A 20,764-nucleotide genomic window follows, 5' to 3' on the forward strand; every position below is an offset into this window, starting at 1 on the left:
GCAACCAATTGTTATCAGAAACACTTGATGCAAACATTTGGTTCAGTTTTTTTATTTAGTTCTATCTTTCGACCACGAAAGCAGTCTAACAGATTGCATTTGGATGCAAGTTACAAGTTTTGGATTTAAAAACAACATCACTGGAATTCATCAGCATCATATATCAATCATATATCAATTCTCAATTCTCAATGACGAAACCCAAACACATGGATCTTGGGGCATTACAATTCTTGTTTTATCACCCACAAAACCTATACCTAATTCATTCGTCCCTCCTCCCCCTAACAAACACCTAAGCGCATTACACAACACCATCACAGATCTACAATACTACGAATCAAATCCATCCTATCCAATCAATCCACTCTTTCAGATTCCAATACTAGATTGATTGACTATTGATCAGACGGAGTTGCTGTTAATGCCTGAAGAAGAAGGTGAGGGGTGATGGTGGCCATCGTGATCGTGATCGTGGTGGTGATGGTGTTCCTCATCGTCGCTGTCGTCCTCGTCGAAGGGCTTCTGCTTGTGGAAGATGCAGCACTTTTTGGAGCTCTTCTTCTGCATAAACTCGTTGTCCACCGTCCCTTCCTTCCACGACACCTGCTTCTTCTTCTTCCGATTCAGCTTCAGCACCACAGCTTCCGATTGCGACGACGATGCGCCCGCGTTCTCAAGGGTGATGGTCGTCGTCATGCTCCCGCTCGTCGTTGGTGCTGTTGTGCCTCTGCCTCTCCCGCCGCCGCTCATGCTTCAATCGCAAATCGCAAATCTCAATCAATCGTCAATCCCAGGGCGTTTGGCCCGGTTCGCTCGCTTGCCTTTTACCTTTCTTTCCTTTCTTCTCTCTTTTAATTAGATTACACCCCTTTGACCTTCTCTAACCGCTCACCAACAATTGCTTGCTTTTTTCCTCCTCTTTATTTTCCCACCCACTCTCTAATGAAAATGTTAATAAAATGCTTATTCTTTTGGTATAAGAAATAAGGAAAACTAATGAAAAAAATTTGAAAAGTTTGAATTTTAACGATAAGGACAAAATAAAAAGTAAAGTAAATAGTACCAGATTTAATATTTTAATGTAAAAATATAATTTTTCGTTAAAATAAACAATACCGTGAATTTTTCGTTAAAACTTCCTAAGAAATAATGGTATTAGCGTTAAGGCAGAGGCATGTATGATTTATCGTCCGACTTAAACTTTAATAAAATACCTCCAGTCCTGTTTCCTTTGCTTAAACTTTAATGAAAAATCTCCGGAACTATTTATTTTAACAAAAAATCACATTTTTATACTAAAAAACCAATCCTATACTATTCACTCTACCTTTTATTTTGTGTTAAAACTCAAAATTTTTAAACTCTTTTCATTAGTTAATAAGAGAGCTTAAATGTAACTTTATAAAATCTTTCTCAACGATACAAATCAACAAAACCGTTGGTAATTCATGGAGGCAAAACGACGGGCTTCCAATCAGGGGTTCCGGATCCAGATCAAATCAGTCACTAAATAGCCTTCAGTGCCACAAACCGAGTCTGTGAAAAAGAAAAATACGCTTTTGCTATCTTCTAAAAACTACATCTCAAGACTCCAAGCTCTCCGCCTTTCATCTAATCATGCTCCTTCACTGTTCTCCTTTCCTTCTTGTCGCTGCGACTGCACCGGACTTACCACCTATTATTTGGTGGTTTCACTTTGTAAATACGAACAATCCAATTCGATGTTGTGAATGCCTCTTCCAGGTATTCAAGTTTGATATCCTTATTTCCAATTTCAACCCCCCGTGCACGATCATACCTGTCAAACAAAACAACTGCAATCAGCAATTTGGCATAGGTAGCACATGCTGATGCACTGCAAACACACACAACATAAACGTGTTTATGCAATAATGCACTCTCCATTTTCACCCAATAACGTACTAGGCCTCAACTAGTGATGTAAACCCAAGCCAACGGAGAATTACCAGCCTACTGCAGCCTTTAATGCAACATAAAACTTAGGAAGAGCACCCAGTATTATCAATCTTGATTCTCCCCATATGGATGCATAGGCTCCGGTTTCTAGGTTTTCTATTTTTCAATCAGTTTAGATAATTGTTGGTAGTGTCTCAATACTCCATGTGCTACGCTTTTGCATTATACTTGTGCTGTGCGTTTGTTTGCACAGCAACATGCACACCAACGCACAGCGACATGCACACCTATAGTTGTTATCAAGACACATGAAACTTACCCAGGTGGTTTCCCATACTCTGTCGTCATCTCTCCAAATCGATAGTAAGACAGCTTGTACCTAATCACCATACAAAACGAAAACCAAATCATTCCTGTACAGAACTTGACATAATACATAAGGAACACTAACAATATAATAATTTCCAAATGGATATTTCACCCAAGGGTCTAAGATTAATTTTGAGTGAGATAGCGCCCAAATACCCCGCACATTAGAATCAGTGGTCCAGCAGAAACGAAACTCAATTTACTTTATGATATACAGCCCACTATATCAATCACTAGGCCTTAAGGATTGCAAACCAAAAAATCATCAAAGCCAATCAGCTCTTTGACTAATTTCAAGCAAGTATAAGGTGTTATCTTATTACTAAAAGTTTTAAAGAATTCATTCATAAAAGAACAATCATACACATAAGCTCAGTGTAACAAGCATATGTTTTCCATTTTGCCTACTTTAAATCACCATACTGATTTTCATACAAACAAATTGTTCTGGATTATGGAACCCCTTTGGACGCATGTGTTTTTTCTTTTATACTATGTTCGTGAAATGAAGTAAGGCGTGATCCCGCTAGAAAAAGATGAAATTAATAGCTCTGTTCAAAAATCTTACATGTACGTACACAATATATAAGTCTAGCTGTGTTATGAAACTTACATGAGACAGTTCAACATCTTGGGAGCTGCACCTTTGTCAACACGATATTCACCATTAACAAGGTAATCGGGTTCCTTAATCACAGGAAATACTCCACCCCCAATTCTCACCATCCACAGAAATCTGGCATACAGAAATTTGTCTTACTATTACAGTATTACTATATGGTGAGTGCAGAATAACAGACAAGAATATAACTTTCACTTAAATTCAACAAAAGGGTTCTGAAGATGAATCAGAAACATTGGTTGAGATAGAAGTAAGACACATGCATAACTACACTGGTCCACCAACACGATCATAAACAAGTATTATGAAATAACAAGTGACTTACTTGTTGATATCATCAGAAGAATAACCAGTAACACCACCAAATACAACTAAAACATAGTCCACGTCAAGCGATCTCATTATGTCATATGCCTCATCTTCATAAGATGACATTGCACGCCCAACTGTAGCAATGTGTGTATTGTTCCAGGTGTTATTGTCAACTATAACAGTTCTGTTTCCCATTGCAGTGATTTGGTACCCATAATCCCACCATGACATCACTTTAGCATCTGGAGGAGTATTCTGACGAAGCCAAAAGTATGCCTCACGGTAATCATCAAAAATGACCCTGTTCCCATGGGCACCCCTTGCAGCCAGAACAATTGAGGGAGATGAGTACGCCTCAGATGTAACCCAGGTGCAGTGAGTTGCATACTTACTAAGCAAGTAAAATGCACCAAAAAGTAAGGCAAAAGCACCATTTCTTTGAAAAGGCTGAGATTGATCAATTGAACCCTGTTTGTAACACAAATTTTAGCAAAGATACTGCTATATACTGTAACTAAAAACATAAAACCAAAAGTAGTACTTGATATATACCACCAAAATATCTCGAAAGAAAATCACCACAGAACAAAACATTAGCCGGCATTAACCAATTCTAAATGGCGCACACAAAACACACTCACAATATTGTCCTCACCGCTAAGAGTCAAAATCCGTACTAACCATGTTCACATAAAAATAAATTTCCTATTTAGAGATTCAGTAGCTGCCACTGCATTTGGTTCAAACACTTGGTGAGTATGGACTCTGTACTCCACAGTGAGCAAGAGATCAGAACTGTAAGTGTGTGTATGCATATAAAGGAGCAAAGATCTCACCTTTGAAGAACCTTTTGTGCTGCTGGCTCCTTTGGCTGAACCAGTTTGAGAAACCTTGTCCTTTGCCCTTGCCAACTGTGTCAAATTCTTAATAGTCGCAGAGACAGCAATAGCACTAATAAGACAAACTGCAGGTGTGGCAACAAGAATCAACCGAACCATGACACCAGCGAAGTACATGCTTGTAAGACCATACATTACTATAAATATGGTGGCATCTGACAACCGCTTGAAGCAGAAGTAGAGACCGGCAGGGAAAAGGAAGAGCAAGATATGGAAATCGAACATAAAAGATGACCAAGCTGTTGGTTGATGCTCAGAGACAGATGCAATAATAGGAATGTGATCCTTGGCATATGTTGGGTCTAGCAAGGAATAAAACCGGCCAGTCCATGGAGAGATATAGCCAGATGCAGTGCCGACTCCCAAGGCAACACCACCAACGGCCACAGCACAGGTGACAGTGATCCTTAAAAAGGCTTGAAACATCTTTGAGTCACTTAGCAGGTGCTTGACATAATCTAAGAAGTAAAAAACCTGACAACCCCATCCCCCGTGCCACCAACCAAACATGGAAAATGAAGTAAGCACTAAGAAATGAATTGACATAAGATGTTTACTTCATAAAACAAATAAGTTGGTATATCATAAATTGAATTCTGCATGGAATGGAAACGTAAAGCAACCTGCATCAAGAAGAAGACGCCCATGGCAGCCATGTGCTCCCCAGACTGAACGTGCTGAAAGCCGACAAAGCGAATTTGCATAGCGAGCAACATTCCGAGAATATAAGTGCAATTGTAGGCGACATACAACCTCATGGAATAGCGCCCGGTGATCAAAAGCACCAAAACGTAAAGGGGAATCAAGTTGATTATAAAGATATAACCTCCCCAGGCAGAGACCATGTAGAAGTAGCCCAATGCGGAGCCCAACGCCCAAGCGAGCGAGCCGGTGTTGACGGCCTTGACGAACAAGTAAAACGTCAGCAACAGGGCGAAAATGGCGACACCCTCATTGTCGTAGGAGCCAGCCACCGATCTGGAGATGTAACCTGGGCAAATGGCGATCAATGCGGCGGCAACAAGGCCGGCACCGGTGTCCCATATCTCTTTACCAAAGAAATAGGCAACGATGGTGGTGTTGGAGGCGAAAAATGGAGCGGTCAAGACGCAGACCTCTCGAATGTGAACGGCGAAGCTGAGGAATCGGAGGGCCCAGTAGATGATGGCGGCGGTGACCATGAGGCCAGGGTAGAGAGTGCCGCCGATGATCCGACCCAAGGGGTACCAGCTCTCGGAATCGAACCAGTTCCAGAATTCGTAGAAGCCCTTCTCGGTGAGGTAGAGGGTAGTACGGTAATTGAAATAGGGATCGAACTCGTGGATCATTGACTCGTAGCGGAGGACGCTGAAGAGGCGGGTGATGAAGGCGAGGACGTAGACCAAGCAGAGGATGGAGACTCGGATCAGGAGCTCCTGCTGCTTGGTCTTCAGTTTTAGGGTTTTGAACGAGAAGTTGCCGAGGAGATCTGACATGGGTGTGGCTGGGGGAGGGGATGGCGACGGAGATTGGCCGGTTTTCGCGGTGGCTGTGCCGTTGAGGGGCTCAGATTTTCCGACCATGATGTTTCAGTTTCCGATGAGAAAGAAATGAACTGGAGTGAAGTGAATTTCAGGGGTTGTGAGATAGTTTTTTCAGAGGGTTATGGGATTTTGCGTTTCACTGCTACACTTAGAGTGGTGGGAGTGACATTTTAGGGTCGCCACGAGCACGACGGACAAGGATCAGGGATCAGGAATGGGATCTGCTACTGCGATTACGAGAATCTCCCCGCAGGTCAAACGTTAATACAAGCATTAACAGCGTTGGACTTGGACATGCGAGCCTAGATATTTTGGGCTTATATTTTATCCGGCTTGGCTGGGCCCTCGAATTGGGTTTCCTTTTTACTATGTTGTCCCACGGCGAGAAGGAATCTGCCTTGCTATTAAAGAATTTTTACGAATAAAAAGGAAATCCCTAGATCGGTCGCTCTCTCGAGAGTAGTAAGAAGTTCCAAGTTGGAAGCTCAGGCCAAACGTCGAATTCTCAATTTCCATCTCACCAATCAGAATTGAGAGATTAAGATTCAGAAAGAGAGAAACATGTTCTTCCATATAGTGTTGGAGAGGAACATGCAGCTCCATCCTCGCCACTTTGGCCGCAATCTCCGTGAAAATCTCGTTTCCAAGCTCATGAAAGATGTCGAAGGCACCTGCAGGTTTCTCCCCTCCTCCTTCTTCTTCTTCGGTTTTTTTTTTTTTTTTTTTTTTTTTGCCTTTTTTTTGTTCCCACAATGTCGCCTGAGGAAAATTAAAAATTAAGGACGAAAACGGGAAACCCCTCTTTGCTCTATGCTGGTGGGAAGTAAACTTCAGAACACAAAAACACCCCAAAAAAATTGACTTTTGTCGATCCTTTTGTAGACAGTCATCACTATGATTCAATTCAATTCTCTTCACCGTTTTCATCAGGGTTTGCGATGCATCAAGTAGTTGATATGTATACATTTTGTGCAGTGGCCAACATGGATTTGTGGTTGCAATTACGGGCATAGAAAACATTGGGAAAGGGATGATTCGTGACGGGACAGGCTTCGTCTCATTCCCCATGAAGTACCAGTGTGTTGTTTTCAGACCATTCAAAGGAGAGATCTTAGAAGCTGTTGTTACCATGGTAAACAAGGTATGCTATTTCCTCCTTCACCTGTTAACGTTTTATCATCAGTGCTCTTACTTTGGTTTTGCAAGCTCTTGTATTCTGTATAATACTAACTGCGAAAAATGTAATGTCATCTCGAAATTTTATAGATGGGATTCTTTGCTGAGGCTGGTCCTGTTCAAATCTTTGTTTCGAACCATGTAAGTATCTCTTCCCCTTCGATTATTCTGGGCAGTGATAAGCATTATCCATATCTTGTTAGAAAACTTTGTTTTCCATAATATTTTTTTTTTTGTCTTGTACAAAGTTGTAAACATTTGCAATGACTTGGGTTGTGTTGTTGCTATGGGTTAATGTCCTCATCTTGTGTTGTAGTTGATACCGGATGACATGGAGTTCCAGACTGGGGATATGCCAAACTATACAACATCAGATGGATCAGTATGCTTCAGTTTCAAACTTTCAACTGATTCTCAGCTGTTTCTTTTAGCTTTAGATTTATATGGTTAAACTTGTTTTAAAAAATGTTTAAATTGATTTCTTGTTATTTTGCAGGTTAAGATTCAGAAAGACAGCGAAGTGCGATTAAAGATAATTGGAACCCGAGTAGACGCTACTGAAATTGTATTACCCTCAATCTGTTTTCTCCTCTCTCAGTGGTTTTTATATTTTGCCATCTTCCTTGTACTGTACAAGTGATTCAGCTTTTGTTATGGAGGAAAAGGGTGGTGTGGGGGGGGGGGGGGGGGGGAGATGATTTAGAGGCATAAAGTAGCACATTCATCCTAGCCTTCTAGGAATGGTCCTGTTTAATGTTTCCTTGATTAGTCAGCGAGTCTTATTTTGGATTTTCGACACTAGTAAATCATACTGAATGTGGAGTGGTGGGATGATCATCATGATCCTAACCTACATTCTGAGGAATGTCTTACTTGTTTGATCCTGGTTAGCTGCCGTAGTCAGTTTTTGGTGCATTAGTTTCTTAGAGCCTGGCTGAAGCCACTTATGTAAAAACGGACTAAAATAGTTTCGTCCTCCATGCAAGTTAGCTTCTTTTTGTTTGCTTCTGATACTAGTTTTCCCTGTATTTTGCAGTTCTGCATTGGCACCATAAAGGACGATTTCTTGGGTGTGATAAACGATCCTACGACTGCTTAATGAAGTTGGGATATTTGTAGGCATGGACATTTACCCGTTTGCCTTGTGGCATTTGTTCTGTTGGATGGCTGAGTAGCGTGGATTTTTTGTATGTTAAGTGGGGGAACGTTTAGACCTGCTTTGTAATCCTAGAACACATAAAACCATCCTTGTACTTGTGTACAATTTAATCTTATTTACTCAGAGCATGCTCAACTCATTCATGCTTTTTGTTTTGTTTTGTGTGGTCGGTCGATTTGTACATGTTACTTGGGCGAAATTGCATAATGGATCATCCTTGTAGTCATGAGAGAGTCTCAGTATAATCCTTGTCATTTGAGGTTCGTGTGTAGGGTAATGGTATTTTCATGCTCAGATGGAAGTAGCTCATGTGAAAACCGAGAGTTTGGCGATGCAATGCATCCGAGGTTTTTTCTACGATTCCTTACATCCCGACGTGTTTGTAAAGTCTGGTCAAAACACATAAACATAAAACCTAATCAACCAAAAAAACATCACAATTAACAACGGAAAGAAAAAATAAATTCACGACAAAAACTTACAACAAAATCCTCAAAAATTGCATCCTTTGGCCTTTCTCTTTACTTTTTGGGTCTCAGTCGAAATCCAAAAACGATGAGTGATGAGCGTGTTTTGTTTGTTCTATCTTTCGCCTTTAATAATAATATAATTATTTTCTCAAAAAAAAAATATATATATATATATATATAATAACAATAATAATAATCTGAGAGATAAAATGAAAGGAACGGTGAAGGTGAAAATTCCAATTCTCTTCATCAGCGACAGCGAGCGAGGAGGTAGTAACTAACTAGGAAGCCATGACAGCTGCTTTGTCTCACGCCTTGCTAAGCATTCCGTCATCTCGCAGTTGCCTTTGCCGAATCGGTAATCACAAGCTCTGCGTTTGGGGTTTCTCCAGTGAAAGAAGCGACTCCGGAATCGGAATTTCTAGGGCCTACAAGAGGAACCGTGATAATCTCACCGGCCGCTGGAGTCTCAAATCACTCGACACCCACATTGGTGTCGAGACTGCTCCTCCTCGCACCACCGTTGAAATCCCCGTCACCTGTTACCAGGTCGCTTCCTCTGCTTTAATTTGGATGGGCTTTGTGTTTGTCAAATCGAGTCATTTTTACATCTACTTTCTTTCTGGTTGAGAGAGATCCTGTAACAGTGGCTGAACATACTCAGTCTGCTATCCTTTCGCTAGCAGCATATGCAGCCTTGCAGTCCCATAATCAATTGTTATCACAGTTTGTCTAGTATTTTAGTGATTAAGGGATTTGTTTCTTGTGCTATGATTTCCCTATTTTCGGAACTTCATTATAAGTCACCATTTACTAACTTAATGCCAAACGAATGACTTTGCAGCTTATTGGCGTTCCTGCTAAAGCTGAGAAAGATGAGGTTGTTAAATCAGTGATGGAATTGAAGAGTGCTGAAATTGAAGAAGGCTACACTTTGGATGCTGTGCGATCTCGCCTGGTACGCTCTTGGATTTTATTCTTTAGTTTTTATATCATATCAGCTGGGGGGAGTTTTCTTACAAGTTGTGCTATATATTTTATATTGTTCGATTCTTTTTCTCTTACTGCTTTGTTTTCAGGGTCTTTTAATGGATGTGAGAGATAAGCTTCTTTTTGAGCCAGAATACGCTGGCAATATTAAGGAAAACATCCCACCTAAATCTTCCCTACGAGTTCCTTGGGCATGGTTGCCCGGTGCACTTTGCCTTCTTCAAGAGGTACTTAGTTTTACATCGAATGTTGCCTTTAAGGCTCTTTGTTCCTTTCCTTCCCTTCAATGAAAAATAAATATTGTTGAGCACCAGTTTAACTGGAATTGAATTCTTTTTTCTGAAAATTAATTACTGTACTCTTTCAGTGAAACTCCATTTGGCACCATACTTTACATTGTGGATTCTTGTAGATGCTTTATTAATATATTTGTAATTTTAGAGAAAAACCTTTTTTTTTTGTCTAATTAAAAACAAAAGAAAAAAAATAGGATTTTGTTTTGAAAGACGGGTATATGTTATGGGATTTCTCCATTCTAGGTTGGGGAAGTTAAGCTTGTGCAAGATGTTGGCCGCGTGGCTGTTCAGCATCCAGATGCTAAGCCTTATATTCATGATCTTCTTCTATCTATGGCGCTAGCGGAGGTAAGGCATATCAGGAAAGGGGTCTGGATATTGTGCCATCTGTTTCAGCCTTGTTATGCCTCCTTTTCTTATCCTAGGTGCTTTCTTGAAGTGTGCAACTGCAAAGGTTGGTTTTGAGAAGAACAAGGTGTCCCAAGGTTTTGAAGCTCTAGCTCGTGCTCAGTGTCTTCTAAGGAGTAGAAAGTCTCTTGGGAAAATAGCATTGTTGTCTCAGGTAATACTCTCATCTTCTATTCTGTCAATATTTTGTTATCTGGTTTGCCACTCTGGAATGGGACTCTTGTTTTTCTGTTGCAAAGTAGTGACCAGATATCTACATAATAATCCCAAAAGTATAGTGGATCAAATGTTGAGATGTTAAGACATTCTTAGTCAGATGGATCATGGACCTGCTGGTTGAAATCTGTACATAATAATCCCAAAAGTATAGTGGATCAAATGTTGAGATGTTAAGACATTCTTAGTCAGATGGATCGTGGACCTGCTGGTTGAAATCTGTCACAGCATTTAACTTTTTTCCATGCTTGTGCCCAAAAGTATACTTGCTTTTGCTGCTGTGTAACACATATGTTGGCCATGTTTAATAGATAGAAGAATCTTTGGAGGAGCTTGCACCTGCTTGTACATTGGAATTGCTTGGCATGTCTCAGTCACCTGAGAATGCTGAAAGAAGACGAGGAGCAATTGCAGCCTTGCGTGAATTGGTCAGACAGGGACTTGATGTGGAAACTTCATGCCGGGTCCAAGACTGGCCATGCTTCTTGACCCAAGCACTTAATAGACTAATGGCTTCAGAGATGGTTGATCTTCTTCCATGGGATGAGCTAGCTATTACAAGGAAGAATAAGAAGTCACTAGAATCACAGAATCAACGGGTTGTAATTGATTTTAATTGTTTCTACACGGTGTTAATAGCTCACGTTGCACTGGGTTTTTCAAGCAAGCAAAAGGAATTAGTAAGTCCATTATTCACCTAGGTTACTGGCTTTGAAATAACTAGTTTTGAATATGAATGCTGATGGAATAGTTCTCTTCAAATTCTCTCAGGGTGGTTGTTGTGTTTTCCATTTTGTTAATTTCAGTATTTATCATATGGTTGGGCAGATTGAGAAAGCAAAATCTATATGCGAGTGCCTGATTGCATCAGAGGGTGCTGATCTGAAACTTGAGGAAGCTTTTTGCTTGTTCCTCCTTGGTCAGGTATATTCTTTCTTCTAGTTTTATTTCCTGCACTGTTTCATAAAATTCTTTTGGATATCATGCAGAGATAGAATTTTTTTCCCTTTTTCTCCTTTCTGTTTCGTTAACTGAATATTTACTTGCTTTCCAGGTTGATGAGGCTGCGGTTGTTGAAAAGCTTCAGAAGCTGGACTTGAACTCAAATTCTGCTGCACGAAATTCAATCTTAGGGAAGGAAGTTAAGGATACTTGTGGTGCAACTCAATCGTTGGTATATATCTCTTATTGGTTATTGTTGCCTCCCTATTTACACAGCGTTATCGTGGTATTAGCTGGATTAAAAGGCTCTGTGTATCAACTCCTTTTGATTAGTGGCATGCACTTCAGTGGTCCAAAAAAGCATACACCAGCAACCAGGGGCCACTCTAGTCTATTTTCTTTTTTACTCTCTATGTGTCATGTCATGGTTTCAGGAAAAGTAAAAGTTGTTTTTAGCCTGCGGAATAGATGGTTTATTATGAAAATGCAATGTGTTCTATATTGTGCCACTTCACACTCTACTTATTTCAGTACAAACTTTATGTTTGTTTTCAAGGTCAGTACTTTCTCATGTCGGACTGCCTGCTGAACTTGATCAGGAAATGTGGCTGAAGGATGCTGTCCTTTCTGTGTTTCCAGACTCACGAGATTGCTCTCCATTGTTGGTGAGATTCACAAGGATGGATTGATTAAGGATCCTATCTTTAGCTTTACCAGATGGTTTATGTATGTGTGTATGTATGTCTTTGTAGGCCAACTTTTTTGGTGGTGACAAGAGGACTCCTTTGAGCAAGAAAAGCAAAGTAGCTCCACAGAAGTTGCCTATCATAAGTCAAAGACCAATATCCACTGCTTTTGTGTCGGAACGGAGGGATTTCGATGAATCTTTTTCCCATATGAACTCTTCTCAACATCTTGGGACAGCTGTTAAGCAGTTGGCTTCAACTGATCTGCAAAGTCCCTTACTATTGGGCAAGACTGGCAGTGGAAGCAGTTCTAATGCATCATCTGTTCAATTGGAAAGGAATCTTGGCATGCACCGTGGTAAAGCTTGGGATGGTTGGTTTGCGAGAGGAGTTTTGGTGGGAAGAATCGCTTTAGCTGGAGTATTGGGGTGCATTGTTTTTGCTTCCTTAAGGTTAACAGGCTTGAAGGGAAATGAGATGAGAAGTGCTTCTAAACAGGCCTCCAGTAAGCCAAATATGCACACAAGTTCTATTGCTTGGACGACAGTTTCATCTGCGGATTCTAATCTAGTCCCTGCTTACGTCAAGGGAAATGGACTAGCAGGCAGATTTAAGAAGCTTTTGGCGACTTTTATGAAGCCGGTGGGGACCTGCTCAGATGCTGGAAATCCACAAATTCTGGATCTGTCTTCTTCAACAGCTGTGTTCCGGAGGCTTATGTCTATTGAAGAAGCTGAAGACCTTGTGAAGCAATGGCAAGCAATTAAGGCTGAAGCTCTGGGGCCCACTCATGAAATTCATAGCCTCTCTGAAATCCTTGATGACTCGATGCTTGTTCAGGTATATTTAAGCTTACTTCTTTTTACATGTTCTTTTCCTTGATAATTCTTGCAAGTTTCACTGCTTCACTGTATGGGTGTGGGTGGTTACGATTGCGTGCATGATACACAGTGGCAGGCTTTGGCTGATGCTGCAAAAGCGAGGTCTTGTTATTGGAAGTTTGTCTTGCTACAACTGTCAGTCCTTGGTGCTGAAATTATATCAGATGAAGTTGGAGGGGAGAGAGCAGAGATCGAGGTTGTCGTAGAGGAAGCGGCTGAACTTGTTAATGAATCTGAGCAAAAGAACCCAAGTTATTACAGGTGAGCTGAATGAAGGAGTTATGATTACTCTTGTGGTTGCTGTTACCGTATGTGGGGTGGGGAGGGGGTGATGATTACCATGGCTTGTATTTGATTTGTTTTCTGTTGGAGTGATTGCAGCACCTATAAAATTTGGTATGCTCTAAAAAGGCAAGAAGACGGTTCGTGGAGGTTCTGTGAAGGGGAAGTTCAAGCACCACCATAACATTGGCCTTGCCTAATAGTTGCTGCTGAATAATGCTTATCTAACTTGGTGGGTTTTCCTCCCATCTGTAATTTTTATTGTGGAGGAGGTCCCGACTAATTGGAGATGTGGATCTAAATTTAGGGAGGTTTTTTTTTCTTTCGCACGAGTATGAAAGTGGTTTGATTTGATAATTATTTAGTTTTGATTATGTTAATAATTGTTTACATGTAGCTGGAATAGAATGAGCGTTGCTTTCATCACCATGTGTTTGGTGACTCTTTTAACATAGGAATTGTTTGAGACATATACAAATTATTAATTAATTATCCAACTCAGAGGACAAGGAAGGAGGATCAAGTTTCCAAATTTACCATGTCGTCTTGTTATGCTAATGTAGCCGTTTATCTTTTAAAATCTTTTATTTTATTTTATTTTATATAAATATGAACTTGTGAAGTGGTGATGAGGTGATGAGCAACTTACATGGAATGAACTTATAGTCATTGTGGCATTCTTGTCCAATTAATTGAACCGACACTTACTTTTGATTTTAGAATATAGTAATAATTGACACATGCATTAAGTCAGAATTAACAGACAAATGCCTACAAATAATGGTGTTGCTAATCTCTTGGGGTACCCGAAAATGGAAGGAGGTATGGGGTTTCGGAACTTTCAAGAGTTTAATGATGCGTTGCTTGCTAAACAGTGTTGGCGTCTGATTCATGACCCAAACTCGCTATGGGCGCAGCTCCTTAAGGCCCGTTATTTCCCTCACTGTTCTTTCCTGGAAGCTACCTTGGGGGGAAGAGCATCTTGGGGCTGGTCCAGTCTTCTGGTTGGGCGTGAGATTCTTCTGAGTGGTGCCCACTGGCAGATAATGAATGGTAAAAGTATCAGATTATGGCAAGATAGGTGGTTGCCGACTATCTCTGCTGGGAAACCTACGGCTATTGGAGATGTGAGAGTGTCTCAGAATATGCGGGTGAATACAATGATTAATGAGGTGTCCGGCACTTGGAATATTGAGGCCATTAAGCCTGTTATATCACTGGTGGACTACGAGGCCATTCTGGATACTCCCATTGGAGATCGGCGTCAGGAGGATAGGTTAATTTGGCCGGCTACCAGAAATGGGGTGTACTCTGTGAGATATGGATATCATTGGAAGCATGCTAGCTCGAGCCCCTTGATTGGCAGAGCCTCCTCGTCTTCCTCTATAATCCCGAATAAGGTTTGGAAAAGTATGTGGCAGTTGAAGACTCCTTCGAAGATCCGGAACTTTATGTGGCGGGCTTTGAATCGTGCGTTGGCAACGATGGAGAATTTGTTCAAACGCCGCTGTTCTCCATCTCCGTGTTGTCCAATTTGTTTGGATCAGGACGAATCTGTGGAACATATGCTCCTTCTGTGCCCATGGGTTGAGCCAATTTGGTTTGGTGGCCCGTTGAATTACCGGGTGAATAGGGCAAGTATTTCGACTCTTCCTGCTTGGGTTTTATCTTTCTTCGGGTCTAACCTGGGTTCTAAGGAAGAGATTGCTAGAATCTTGATGTATATGGCTGTTACTTGCTGGCAAATATGGAAAACTCGGTGTAGCTTTGTTTTTGATCAATTGGGTATTGATCCTAATCGAGTCATCATGGCTACTTTGACTTCGGTGCAGGGGTTCTTGGAGGCTACTGATGCTTCTGTGTGTCGCCCTCAGCGAGTTCGCTCTCACTCGTGTCCTCCTGCCTGCTGGGGTCCTTCGTGCAATCCTTTTATGAAGGTGAATGTGGATGCGAGCTAGGAGGCTCATTCTAAAGGTGGGTTTGCGGGAGTGGTAATCAGGGATCACGAGGGGAAGTTTGTGGCTGCTAAACGTGGTCGGGTTGGGGCGCCTAGTGTGGCTGCTGCCGAGGCTGCGGCGATCTTGTTGGGGTGCGAGTTGGCAAATGAGCTAGAGTTGGAATGCATAATTGTGGAGTCCGATTCAAGGGAGAATATCCATAGTTTAACTCAGGGTTATTCGCGGGGCAGCTGGGAGGCTTTCCCCGATATTTCAAAGGCCTTGCGTATTGGGGGAAACTTTCAGGACTGTCGCTGGTCTTAGACTCCGAGATCGGCCAATTTGGCGGCGCATGTGTTGGCGTCGAGAAGTAATCCGGAGATGTGCGATGTAATTTGGGTAAATCTCCCTCCATCTTCGCTGGTTCATGTTCTTAATAAGGATGGGTTACCTTGTCCCCATTAATTTTTGTTTGGCTTGGGAGGGGGTGGCCATGCCTTTGGGCTGGGTCAGGTTTGTTGATCCTCCTCCTTTGCTTGTGGCTGTGGTTGCCTTTATGGCTTGCTCTCGTTGAGCTTCTGTTGTATTGTGGCTTCGGCCTTGGTGCTTTTGGGTGCTTGTTCAATATAACGTTTCCTTCCAAAAAAAAAAAAAAACAAACAACCTAATGCCTTGATTGGAGGAAAAAAAAAAAAAACAAACAACCCAATGGGGAAAATGAGGTCTAAAAGAAAAGAAGGTGGAAGCCCATGATGAAATCCATCATAAGATTTTATTTTCACAAATGCAGCTCAACCCACCAGAAAGCTTTTGAGAAGAAAGCCCAGCCCATATTAAACCACAGCGCCCCACCCCTACAGCCACAGCCACAGCCACGGCAGAAGAAAGAAGAATTTGAGACTAAACACTGTTTCGTTCATCTCATTGAATTGAAGCGCACAAAATCAGCCCCCGCCAGCCAACTGAGAGCGAGCGAATCACGACGGTGTGATGGGTCGCCAAGCCGTAGCCAAGCTGATCGGTTCGATCGCATCGCGCAAACCATCTCTTTCAACGTCTTTACTTCAGCGCCGTCATTACTCCCCGGCTCCGCCCCCGCCCCCGGCTGTCTTCGTCGACAAAAACACTCGCGTCATATGCCAAGGCATCACCGGAAAGAACGGCACTTTCCACACCGAGCAAGCCATCGAATATGGCACCAAAATGGTATCTATCACTTGCACCTGTCTCTTCTCCAAATTGGTCTCTATATGTGCTGTCGCTCTCATCTGTTTTCCATTTCCGTTTGCTTTATTGAATTCTAGGTTTGCATTTGATGCGTATGCAATGTTACTTGAAATTTCTTCAATTACCAAATTAAGCAATAATGCGTTATACTTGTACTGCTCTGTTTATATGTTTAGATTCATTTGCTCATCTGCTTAAACTTGTTTGTCTCTTACTAGTGAATATCAAAGGCGGGGTTTCAATTCCCTATAACTAATTGGGAATTGAGTTCACGTTGAAATGTGAAAAAACGAGCGATATGGGTTTCACAATGTGCCAACATGCCGTTAATGCAATATATTAAGAAAACCCCCACTGTTTACTTACATGTAGCAATGGGTAACCTATTCCAATGAACTGCTATATAGGAGTGATCACAATTAACGGACTGGGTTTCAATGTGAATTTCCCAAAATAAGCTTTCTTTTAGCAATATACTTTAACCATTTTTTTTTCTTTCCTTCATTGTTTAATGTACATACGATTGTGCTGAAACAGGTTGGTGGTGTAACACCGAAGAAGGGTGGGACTGAGCATTTGGGACTTCCTGTTTTCAACTCAGTTGCAGAAGCAAAAGCTGAAACAAAGGCTAATGCCTCAGTCATATATGTTCCCCCACCATTTGCTGCTGCTGCTATTCTGGAGGCAGTGGAAGCAGAGCTGGATCTTGTTGTCTGCATTACTGAGGGGATCCCACAACATGATATGGTAGTGTTAATTTCACCAATATCTTCAAATAGGAAGGATAAGGTCACCATGTTTTTACTTGGTAATTTGGGTTTTGAGACTTCTAAAGAACCCCTGACCATAGTTATTGAGTTTATCCTTCGTGGACTATCATATGGCTTGGATTTTGGACTTCATTGAACTTGATCTGGGCTCTGATTATTATTTTCAGTTCACTAGTTCACTGAAAGCCTTGTTACTGATCTTGAATATGGTCTTAACTGATTCAGGTGCGTGTCAAGGCTGCTATTAACAGGCAATCTAAAACTCGGCTCATTGGGCCAAACTGCCCTGGAATTATCAAGCCTGGTGAATGCAAAATCGGAATTATGCCTGGCTACATTCATAAACCTGGGCGCATAGGAATTGTTTCTCGATCTGGTACCTTGACCTATGAAGCGGTGAGTACTATTTTTAATCTAGGGAGACTGGGAGAGTTATCTGATTAGGCTTTACAATTTTCCCTTTCCAACATACAATTTTCATATTAATTTGGTTCTTTCAGCAGATGGGATACTATTATTATGATTCAATCTTCAGCTCTTCTTGTTTGATGTTTGGATCTTGTGGGTACCACTTCCATTTACAATTTTATTCCTTTTCCTTGTAAATCTGACTAATTTATTCCTTTTACCCTGTAGGTTTTCCAAACAACTGCCGTTGGCCTTGGACAATCCACCTGTGTTGGTATTGGGGGGGATCCGTTTAATGGTACAAACTTCGTTGATTGCATTGACAGATTCCTACAAGATCCTCAAACAGAAGGTTAGGAGCTTGATTTAGTTTTTCTTCTCCTGTTGCAGTTGGACAAATTGCAGATTGAAAGGGAGGAATGTGCATCCCTTCATGCACTCATCTCTATATGTTTATATTGCATGTTCATATTGATGCTATGAGCGTCTGTAAAATAATAGATTGTTTTAGGACGCTCATTTTTCCCATCACTTTTGTCGAGTCAAATAGGACATGTTCGTACGCTCTGATTCTTCAACACTTTTTAGGGGATTTATGAAAAGCATATCATGTTCCAACTACTTTGACTGGATTCTAATTTCCATGTAAGCATCAAGCTCCATGTAGTGCAAAGTCTTTTATAAGAGGATATGAAGATGATGTCCAACGTTTTGTGGTTAATGACTCATGAGTCAAATTTCATTTAGATTCCTCATTTAAACCTATTTTCATTTTCGATTAAATTCAATTTTTTGATACAACTGTTTGTGTTATGTCTCTCTCCATGAGTTCTCAAATTACTACTAAAGTTCATCCTATTAGGACTTTTGTCTTTCATAATTTTGGATGCTCGTCCATTGTACTATTTTTGGCTTGCTGTGATTATTAAAGTGCATGTATTCTTCTTACCTTTGTCATCAGTGTGGATATTGGTGAGGTATACAAGAAAATACGTGTTGAAGTAGAGGACTAGTAATTTGAACTAATTCTAGAATGTATGTTTCAGGTATCGTTCTTATAGGAGAGATTGGTGGGACTGCAGAAGAGGATGCTGCTGCATTGATTAAGGTCAGAATGTCACCATCTTTGGTTAGGGTTTTGAGTGGCCATAACCGGAGAGAAATACCTTTCTGCTGCTTTGTATCTTTCTAAGGATTTGTTGAGCCATAAATTGATTTTAGTTACTGGTGTCTATATTTGTTGTCTGGATATGGGTGCTCAAGACTGATTCTCTGACCAATGAAACAGGAAAGTGGAACTGAGAAGCCTGTTGTTGCATTTATTGCTGGATTAACGGCTCCTCCTGGTCGTCGAATGGGTCATGCTGGAGGTATATAATTCTTTACCCTCTCTTTCTCATTGTCTAGGTTGAGTCTCTGGTTTTCGATATGTTATGATTGCTTGCATCTGGTTGTGCAGCTATTGTGTCAGGGGGAAAGGGTACAGCACAAGACAAAATCAAGACACTAAGGGAAGCTGGGGTTACCGTGGTGGAGTCTCCTGCGAAAATTGGGGCGGCCATGCTTGACGTCTTCAAACAAAGGGGCCTTGTGAATTAGCAGCTTGACAATGGCAGTTCACTTGCAATCACACCTATAATATTCTATGGCAAGATGCCGAAAACAAGATGATTGTCACCAGTTTTTCAGTGATTATAAGTTAACTATGAAGGAGCATTTGAATGCTCGGAGTTTTTCCTTTGCCCCATTAATTTGTTTATGAGATACGTTTTGTCGTACATAACAAATGAAACTACATATGTTGAAGAGTATTCCCCGCATAACAAGGCTGAAAATAATTTATCAGAAGAGGAAAACAATGAATTAATGAAACTACATATGTGCAGCCTACGATACATCTATAAGGGCGGTTTAGGGGAATGGATCTCTTTAAAAAGAAATGTGAATTAGTTGTGAGGTTCACATCACATTGGAAACTTTCTATCGAAAAGTAACACCAACTCACCAACACCGAAACAAATTAGCAAATTGGCAATAAGCCCCTGTTTATTAGGCAAGGCTTCCATAGAATTGTTTAAACTAACTGAGACATTTTCTAGAAAGATGTTTCATACAAAATAACTCAAGGTTCTTGGATAATATAGTCAACAACACCATATGGTATGTATAAGCAGCATCTTGGAAACTTCCTTCGTCGTGGTGGGTGCTCGATGCTTGAGTGAGTATTGACAGACTCACTCTTACAAATATAACAAGTGCAATTCTTCTAATCTAATATAATATTAATATAATATAATAGAGTAATGTTATTTGTATCATGTTTTTGTACCATCTTAGGTGACATTTGATGTGGACAACTACATCATTTGAATTAATCAAAATTTTAAATTTAGTTCATTATTTAATAAACTAATAATTAAGAAAAACTAGTTAATTAAATGAGTCTTGTGGTATACAAGGAGTCATTCTCCTTTCTTTCTTGGGTTTTGCAAATGAGTATAAAATAAATATAGAGACACAATAAATCTCGACTAAATCGGAAAGTAAGTTCATAAAGTATAGGTACTCACCGGATATATTGCGTATGTCCTCATATATAGGGACTGTATAGAGACAACCTTGAGCAGACAAAGTGGCCCACAATCTTGATTGACGCTTTTAATGCTTTTAATGTTAATGTTTTTAATTAATTAAAAAAAATATGTTAGAAAACGGGGCTTTCCATCTTGATTAAAGATTTTAATGCTTTTAATTAATTAAAAAAGGTTAACATAAACAAAAAAATATGCACTTAATCAAACTATCACATAAAGTTATAAAAGTTTTAAATTTAAGAATTCTACTATAAGAACTCTCCCATTAGAAGCAATATTCCTTTAAAAGCACAAAGATTTCCTTTAAATCTTTAAATAAGTACTCAAAAGTAATAATGAAAGTCTCTAAATAAGAACTTCCATTAAAGATGTTGGCCCTCTAAAGTCAGAGAGTATTGATGAAAGCATTGCTTGATATGCAAATTCATCAATTGCTCAATGCAAAACTGCTATTGGTGTTTTCAGTTAACGGCGAAAGCTTTGCATATCCTGATCAATCCTCAATCTCGATACCCCTAACATGTGCATAAATATGTATCCTAGAGGACAAAGACTTTGTGTCATATTCACTGTTCTAAAGATTTCCAACTAGATGTTAAGGAGTTGATCACCGTTCTGATTACTTGTTAGGGCATTTGAAAATTATGATATGGCGCCTAAATCTTCCTAGGCACCAC

At 40.5% G+C, this 20,764-nt stretch overlaps 5 protein-coding genes across 6 annotated transcripts; 3 read left to right on the forward strand and 2 right to left on the reverse strand.

Annotated features, from left to right (window-relative positions):
* Window positions 1–159: 159 nt before the first annotated feature.
* LOC125467905 (protein phosphatase 1 regulatory subunit INH3-like) lies at window positions 160–907 on the reverse strand. Its single transcript, XM_048589210.1, has one exon. The coding sequence runs from the start codon at window positions 751–753 to the stop codon at window positions 406–408; it is 348 nt and encodes a 115-aa protein (XP_048445167.1). The 5' UTR covers window positions 754–907; the 3' UTR covers window positions 160–405.
* A 478-nt stretch (window positions 908–1,385) lies between these two features.
* On the reverse strand, window positions 1,386–5,918 carry LOC103946853 (dolichyl-diphosphooligosaccharide--protein glycosyltransferase subunit STT3B). The gene is made up of 6 exons (XM_009357653.3): window positions 4,746–5,918; window positions 4,060–4,596; window positions 3,237–3,691; window positions 2,903–3,025; window positions 2,240–2,299; window positions 1,386–1,801 (listed from the first exon to the last, which is right to left on the reverse strand). Exons 1-6 carry the CDS (start codon window positions 5,682–5,684, stop codon window positions 1,672–1,674), a joined length of 2,244 nt encoding a protein of 747 aa, XP_009355928.2. The 5' UTR covers window positions 5,685–5,918; the 3' UTR covers window positions 1,386–1,671.
* Window positions 5,919–6,092: 174 nt separating this feature from the next.
* Window positions 6,093–8,135, forward strand: LOC103946851 (DNA-directed RNA polymerase II subunit RPB7). The gene is made up of 6 exons (XM_009357652.3): window positions 6,093–6,322; window positions 6,621–6,786; window positions 6,912–6,962; window positions 7,138–7,203; window positions 7,318–7,386; window positions 7,858–8,135. The coding sequence occupies exons 1-6, from the start codon at window positions 6,207–6,209 to the stop codon at window positions 7,918–7,920; spliced, it is 531 nt and encodes a 176-aa protein (XP_009355927.1). The 5' UTR covers window positions 6,093–6,206; the 3' UTR covers window positions 7,921–8,135.
* A 507-nt stretch (window positions 8,136–8,642) lies between these two features.
* Window positions 8,643–13,687, forward strand: LOC103946850 (plastid division protein CDP1, chloroplastic). Of its 2 annotated transcripts, XM_009357651.3 has the most exons (12): window positions 8,643–8,999; window positions 9,295–9,408; window positions 9,530–9,667; window positions 9,980–10,084; window positions 10,176–10,298; window positions 10,672–11,040; window positions 11,189–11,284; window positions 11,415–11,534; window positions 11,902–11,967; window positions 12,055–12,828; window positions 12,940–13,130; window positions 13,251–13,687. In XM_009357651.3, the coding sequence occupies exons 1-12, from the start codon at window positions 8,742–8,744 to the stop codon at window positions 13,333–13,335; spliced, it is 2,439 nt and encodes an 812-aa protein (XP_009355926.1). In that variant the 5' UTR covers window positions 8,643–8,741; the 3' UTR covers window positions 13,336–13,687. The 2 variants fall into 2 exon arrangements, with proteins under 2 accessions (XP_009355926.1, XP_048445166.1); XM_048589209.1 differs by lacking the exon at window positions 9,980–10,084.
* Window positions 13,688–15,959: 2,272 nt separating this feature from the next.
* Window positions 15,960–19,304, forward strand: LOC103946849 (succinate--CoA ligase [ADP-forming] subunit alpha-2, mitochondrial). Its single transcript, XM_009357650.3, has 7 exons — window positions 15,960–16,294; window positions 16,853–17,062; window positions 17,311–17,481; window positions 17,722–17,845; window positions 18,540–18,601; window positions 18,782–18,863; window positions 18,953–19,304. Exons 1-7 carry the CDS (start codon window positions 16,079–16,081, stop codon window positions 19,090–19,092), a joined length of 1,005 nt encoding a protein of 334 aa, XP_009355925.1. The 5' UTR covers window positions 15,960–16,078; the 3' UTR covers window positions 19,093–19,304.
* Window positions 19,305–20,764: the final 1,460 nt, after the last annotated feature.

Source organism: the organism of the source record quoted next, unplaced genomic scaffold (assembly GCF_019419815.1).
Source record: "Pyrus x bretschneideri cultivar Hongxiangsu unplaced genomic scaffold, Pyrus_bretschneideri_v1 Contig3, whole genome shotgun sequence".
NCBI classification, from domain to species: Eukaryota; Viridiplantae; Streptophyta; class Magnoliopsida; order Rosales; family Rosaceae; genus Pyrus; species Pyrus x bretschneideri.